The sequence below is a fragment of the Anticarsia gemmatalis genome, chromosome W (assembly GCF_050436995.1).
Source record: "Anticarsia gemmatalis isolate Benzon Research Colony breed Stoneville strain chromosome W, ilAntGemm2 primary, whole genome shotgun sequence".
NCBI classification, from domain to species: domain Eukaryota; kingdom Metazoa; phylum Arthropoda; class Insecta; order Lepidoptera; family Erebidae; genus Anticarsia; species Anticarsia gemmatalis.
This window is the reverse complement of record NC_134775.1, coordinates 14,809,901-14,817,118: the sequence shown is the minus strand read 5'-3', so window position 1 is coordinate 14,817,118 and position 7,218 is coordinate 14,809,901. Positions and strand designations below refer to the sequence as shown.

General features: G+C 38.3%; 1 protein-coding gene across 1 annotated transcript; it reads left to right on the top strand.

Annotated features, from left to right (window-relative positions):
- Positions 1-442: 442 nt before the first annotated feature.
- On the top strand, positions 443-1,279 carry LOC142986008 (uncharacterized). Its single transcript, XM_076134241.1, has one exon. The coding sequence runs from the start codon at positions 443-445 to the stop codon at positions 1,277-1,279; it is 837 nt and encodes a 278-aa protein (XP_075990356.1).
- The last annotated feature ends 5,939 nt before the right edge of the window (positions 1,280-7,218 follow it).

Sequence of the window (7,218 nt, the reverse complement as noted above, 5' to 3'; positions counted from 1 at the left end):
AATGCATGGGAAAGTAAATAACTTATAGTAGTGAAAGCTGAGAGGTATTCGAGAAAAAGTGTTTTGTAGTGACAAGTAGTTGTGGTGGCAATGCTGACGTATCATTCTGCGTAATGAACGCGTAGCATTGTTCCCACAAGCGAAAGAATATAACCAGTCGTTGCCCATACCCGCTATCGAACTAACGTGTGTATTGTTAATATACCGTGTCTATTCTAAATTATATAACATTGAATTTTATTGACTTTCGTATCATTTACCTCACCTCTACACCAGTAAGTGAACACAGTGTACACATACAATCCATAACACAAAAGTGGTGACCCCGAACCCGAATTACTGGTGTAGAAAGGTGACGGCAACGGCTCAAATTTCAGTTTGGTAGCGTGGTAACAAACATTTTAAATAAAATAATAATATCGTGTAGTGCAGTTAAAGAAAAATGTCAACGGAAGAAGAAAAAGCCGTCGTCCTGGAAGGTCAAGGAATATCGGCAGTGTCCTTGACTGCGCGCATCCCGGAGTTTTGGAAAACTTCGCCGAAGCTGTGGTTTATCCAAGCAGAAGCAGTCTTAAGCCCACAAAAGATGTCGGATGAATCGAAGTATCAAGTAGTGATAACAAAATTGAGTAAAGATGTAATTGAACAGGTAACTGAGATACTAATTAATCCTCCGGAAAAACAGAAATTCGAGACGTTAAAACAGAGGCTAATTTCCATCTACCAAGAATCAGAAGATAGGCAATTGAAGAAACTGATTGGGGAAATGGAGTTGGGAGAACAAAAGCCTTCTCAACTTTTACGTAAGATGCAAGATCTGGCTAGAGGAAAAGTGTCGAACGAAACACTAGCAGTTTTGTGGCAAAATCACCTGCCGTCGGCAGTACGTGGTGTTTTGGCTGTAGCAGATTCCAAGGAGTTAGACACTTTGGCGTCGATTGCCGATAAGGTGGCAGAAACGTTGACACCCGTACAAGGTATTGCGAGCATACAGAATAAGCCCGAAACATCAAATTGTGAAGATAGGATGATAGCTGAAATTCAAAAGTTAAGTGACAAATTGAATGAAATGAACACTAGAACGAGGGGCTCGTGGAGACGTGGAAACTACAAGAGATTTAGATCAAGATCAAATTCAAGGAATCGTGGACGTGGAAGGACACCAGATCATCCGAATTGGTTGTGCCATTATCATTTCCGTTACCGACAGAGAGCTAGCAAGTGCATCCCACCATGTAACTGGAAAGAAGGAGGCACGAAAAAGGCAGAGGAAAACTAAAATCGGTACAGTCAGCGACGGGGGACTGTGACCGTGCAATCAGTAGTAACAACCGTCTTAGTGTAATGGACAGGAAATCAGGCTTACAATTTTTAGTGGATAGTGGTGCGAATGTGTCCGTGTTACCGCGCAGTGCAGTGTATAAAAAATCAGGTAATAATTCATTGAATACAGAACAATATAAACTGTATGCGGCAAATGGCACGGAGATCAAAACATATGGTATGCATTGTATGGTTTTAGATTTAAGGCTGCGACGAGCGTTCCGTTGGATATTTGTGCTAGCGGATGTAAAGCAACCTATTTTAGGTGCGGACTTCTTAGCTAACTATAACTTGTTGATTGATTTAAGCGGACGCAGATTGATTGATCAGGTTACTAATTTAAGTACTAAGGGTATCATTTCTAGGTGTACTGAATCGACTGTTAAAACCATTACCCAAAAATGTACATATTATGATTTATTGAGTAAATTTCCAGATTTAACGAAACCTATTTCATATAAAGAGATACCCAAGCATGGGGTAGTTCATCATATAGAGACGACTGGACCCCCGGTGTATGCGAGAGCCAGACAATTGCCGCCCGACAGGTACGTAAAAGCCAAAAATGAATTTAAATTGATGCAGGAATTAGGTATTTGTAGACCGAGTAGTAGTTCTTGGGCCAGCCCTTTGCATATAGTGCCCAAAAAGGACGGTAATATTAGACCTTGTGGCGATTACAGGAGGTTAAATGCGATCACAAAACCCGATCGATACCCTGTGCCTAGACTTCAAGACTTTACCTATTTGTTAGCAGGTAAAGAAATATTTTCGAAAATAGATATAAATAGGGCATATAATTGCGTGTCTGTAGCCGAAAGCGATATAGAGAAGACCGCTGTTATTACTCCTTTTGGTTTATATGAATTTCCGCGAATGCCATTTGGTTTGCGAAACGCCGCACAAACCTTTCAGCGTTTTATGCATCATACAGTTTTAAAAGGGTTAGACTTTGTATTCAATTTTATTGACGATTTAATTTTAGCATCGGAAAATGAGGAAATGCATAGACAACAGTTAGAGCAAGTTTTCCAACGTTTTGACCAGTATGGCATTACTATAAATTTTTCAAAGTGTGTATTTGGCCAGGAAAAGTTAGATTTTTTAGGTTTTGAAGTATCGACCCAAGGCTTGAGGCCTTTAGATGAAAAAGTACAAGCTATAATAGATTTCCCAAAACCCAAAACTATCGCGGACCTTCGTAGATTTTTAGGTATGTTAAACTTTTACAGAACACACATACCACATTCAGCAGAACATCAGTCAGAATTAAATAAGTATTTAGGTAAAGCAAAGCGTAAAGATAAAAGTTTAATTGTATGGAATGAGCAGGCGGAAAGTAATTTTAAACAATATAAAATCGACCTTAAGAATGCGGTATTGTTATCATTTCCGTTACAAGATGCAACTTTGTCGCTCATGACCGACGCGAGCAATACTTGCGTGGGCGCCGTGTTACAACAAAAGGTTGATAACGCCTGGCAACCTTTGGGTTATTTTTCACGAAAGCTAACTGAGACTCAAAAAAGATACTCTACATACGACAGGGAACTATTAGCTATTTATTTAGCAATAATTCATTTTCGTAACATGATAGAAGGTCGTGAATTAGTAATTTTTACAGATCACAAACCGTTAACATTCGTTTTCAGTAAAGTAGGTACAGACAGGGAAACGTCACGACGAGCGAGACAGATTATGTTTATTAGTGAATTCAGTACAAATATTAGGCACATCAGTGGTTTGAATAATATTGTAGCCGACACATTGTCAAGAATTGAAACAATAACATGTCCCACAGTTATAGATTTCACAGAACTCGCTAGTGCGCAGGAAGTGACAGAAAGCTTGCAGATTTGTTAGAGGAATCAAATAACAGTTCCAAGTTGTTATTTAAACGTGTTATATTAGACGACAATAATAGGTATGTTTATTGTGAAATGTCCACTGATAGGGCACGTCCATACTTGCCTAAAGAGTTTAGACACATAGCTTTCGAGTCAATACATAATTTAAGTCATCCCGGTATTAGGGCTAGTAGGAAATTAATAAAGGATAGATATTTTTGGCCGGGGATGAATAAAGATATTGGAATTTGGGCGAAAAATTGTATTAAGTGTCAACGTGCGAAAGTTCAGAAACATACTGTGTCTGGTTTAGGTATTTTTGAAAAAACAAAACGTTTCGGACATATACATATAGATATAGTAGGACCCTTGTTGACAACATCAGAAGGTTTTAGATATATATTAACTATTATTGATAGGTATACAAATTGGCCAGAAGCAATCCCACTGAAAGAGATAACTGCGGAAAATGTGGCAAGAAATGTATATGAGGGGTGGATTTGTCGTTACGGTTGCCCCGATAGGCTTACGAGTGATCAAGGTAGACAATTTGAGAGTAGTTTATTTAGGGAATTAATGAGATTAATGGGAATCAAAAGAATTCGTACCACTCCATATCACCCGCAGAGCAATGGGAAAATTGAACGTTGGCACCGATCGTTAAAGGTAGCTCTTATGGCACGTTTAAGTAACACATCTTGGATGGATGAACTACCAACTGTTATGCTAGGGTTACGCACAACTGTCAGATTAGATACAGGCGTAACCGCCGCACAAATGTTGTACGGTAGTAATATTAGAATACCTGGTGATTTTTGCGACACCAGTAATTTTCAATCTGATAACGCCCAGAGTTATGTAGCAAAATTAAAAGAGATAATTGATAGCCATAAACCCGTCGGAAGAGTGAACGTGTCACCGAATAAAGTTTCAGTACACAAAGATCTGTATAATTGTAACTATGTATTCTTAAGAAATGACGCAGTACGGAAACCGTTACAATGTCCATATGACGGACCTTATCGCGTTATTGATAGAAAAGATAAAATATTTTGTATACAGTTACCAGGTAGGCAAGTAAATGTTTCCATAAATAGGTTAAAGCCAGCTTACGTTATGGAACAGGATCAACTAACTAGTGACAAAAGGGAGAATATTATAGAAAACAATGAGAAAACAAGTACCTCAAATGTAGTAAAAAAGGTTCAATTTCAAACAAGCAAACCCTTGCGTACAGAATATGTTACGCGAAGTGGCCGAGTAAGCAAAAAGACGAGTAGATATTTGTAATTAAAATAAATTAAATGATTAATCAAAAGAGTTCTGGTAATTCGATCGATTAGGTATTATACGGTAGCAAGCTAAAAATTTTATATGTTATTCATTATATTGGTGTAGGCAGAGTAACAAGTCGTATTTAATTCCGATAATGGGCAGTAATCAAACTAAGGAACAAGTTGTCGTGAATGAAAATCTTGCGAATGTGACAACTGTGGATTATAAAGTTAATATGATCAGTGCAGTTATGATTGTGATTATATTATTTATGGTAACAATGAGTTACTGTTATCTGAAAAATGGATGCCGGAAAGGAGTGAAAAAGTGGTTACAAAAGGAAATTGTTGCCAGTGATAGTGCCCTACCAAGTATCAAGGTAGAAACTGTGCAGCAACCAAATGTTAATACACGAGTATCTCCAAATATCCTAGTAAACTGATAAATCAATCAGCGTACCAACTTATATTTTTATGTGTGTAACTAAATAAAAAAAAATAAAAAAAAAAGACAAATATATTTTTTAATAACATTTATTGGAGTTATTTTATTATCAATATAAATTTGTATTTTTTATATGTTTTAAGAACATACATTTGTGTTATGTACTCATTATGTATCATTTTTTAAGGTGAGATAGTTATAATCAAAACTATTGTACTTGTTCAACATTATTGTCATGAAGAATCGTAGTGTAACATTATATGGAATATGTAAACAAAGTAACTTTATCAAAGTAACACAGTGGTTACAAACATTTTGTTCAACAAATGAAAGTTTATATTAAAATGTATTCTTTGATTTTGTTCGTAATATTTTTTTTTTAAAGGGGGGTATATTGTGGTGGCAATGCTGACGTATCATTCTGCGTAATGAACGCGTAGCATTGTTCCCACAAGCGAAAGAATATAACCAGTCGTTGCCCATACCCGCTATCGAACTAACGTGTGTATTGTTAATATACCGTGTCTATTCTAAATTATATAACATTGAATTTTATTGACTTTCGTATCATTTACCTCACCTCTACACCAGTAAGTGAACACAGTGTACACATACAATCCATAACACAAAATAGTGTTCCTTCACCCGATTTTTAAAAATTGGCAGGCTCTGTACTCGCCTAATGGACAGCGGCAGCGCATTCCACAACCGCACAGCTTGCACAGTAAACGAGTGGTCTAAAAATTTAGTGGAATGCACAGGCATCTTAAGTCTTAAATTCTCCGATGATCGTAAAAACCTTGAATGCGTGTCATGTAGGAAAACAAAACGTTGTTTGAGATAGAAGGGAGTCGAGGGATTAAACAAGATATTGTACAGAAGGAAGAGAATGTGAGCATTCCGGCGTGAACGTATTGGTAACCACTTGAGCTTGTTTCGATACTCTGAGACGTGGTCATATTTGCGTAATCCAAATATGAACCTGATAAAGAAATTTTGAAGGCGCTCAAGCTTATTTAGTAGGTCCTCGGTTAGATCGGGATAGCTGACATCGGCATAATCAAGGATGGGGAAGAGAAGGGATTGTACAAGCGCGATTTTAGTGTTGATGGGGAGAAAATTGCGTAGCCTGCGCAAGGACCCCGCCGAACAAAATATTTTACGGCTGAGCTTTACAAGCTCTTGTCAAAACATAAACCCAGGTTTTTAATTCGGTCACTAAAAGGGATGGTTGTGCCATCAAAGATTACAGTGGGTACAACTGTCCAATCCACTCTTGAGAGCATCCTGGGGCTACCGATGGCAATGGCTTGTGTTTTTTGAGGATTGACATTAAGACCATACGACTTACTCCATTCACAAATACGAACCAGATCACTATTTATCGTTTCCACAGCTTCCGTCAACCTATCCGCGGGAGCAGAAGAATAAATTTGTAGATCATCTGCATAGAGGTGGTAGGAAGAAGTGATGCGATTGGATATAGTATTGATAAAAACTGCGAAAAGTAAGGGAGATAAAACGCCGCCCTGCGGTACGCCAGCGGATACACTGCACCAATCCGAGACATTGTTTTCGATGTTAATACGTTGCCGGCGCCCATACAGGTAACTACGAAACCAGTCAACCACTGATGGAGATATGTTAAGAGAACATAGTATCCCCAGCAGAACATCAAAATCAACACAATTAAAAGCGCTGCTGAAATCTAGCAAGACCAAGGTTGTAAGCTTGCCATCTTCCATAGCCGATCTGATGTCCTCCGTAATATGAACCAGGCTCGTAGTAGTACTATGACCAGGACGGAAACCCGATTGGAACGGATTTAGGAGTAGGTTTGAAGAAAGGTAGGTGCTGAGTTGCAAATGTACTAGGCGTTCGAGGACTTTAGATAGGAAGGGAAGTATGGATATGGGACGATATTCAGAAAAAGTAGACGGGTTACGATTTTTTGGAATGGGGATAATTTGGGCATCCTTCCATATGGACGGAAAGATGCCGCTAGAGATGGAAAAGTTGAGGATATGACATATGATAGGAAGTATTTCATCAAGGATGGGAAGGATCATATTACGGCTGACACAATCAGCTCCCTGCGCATTCGATGTGATGGATAAAATGCTCTTCTTAACACCACAAGCAGTGAATTGACTGAAAACAAATGAAGAACAATCAGGAGTCGAACAAGAAGAAAGATAACTGAGTGTATTACGTTTCGTGGTACTATCTAAATGTGATAATGCAGAGAAGTGTTGATTCAAGACGTTTATATTAATATTATTAGGGACAGGGTTACGTTGCGGTTTGCCGACCCCCAGTGACTTAAGAA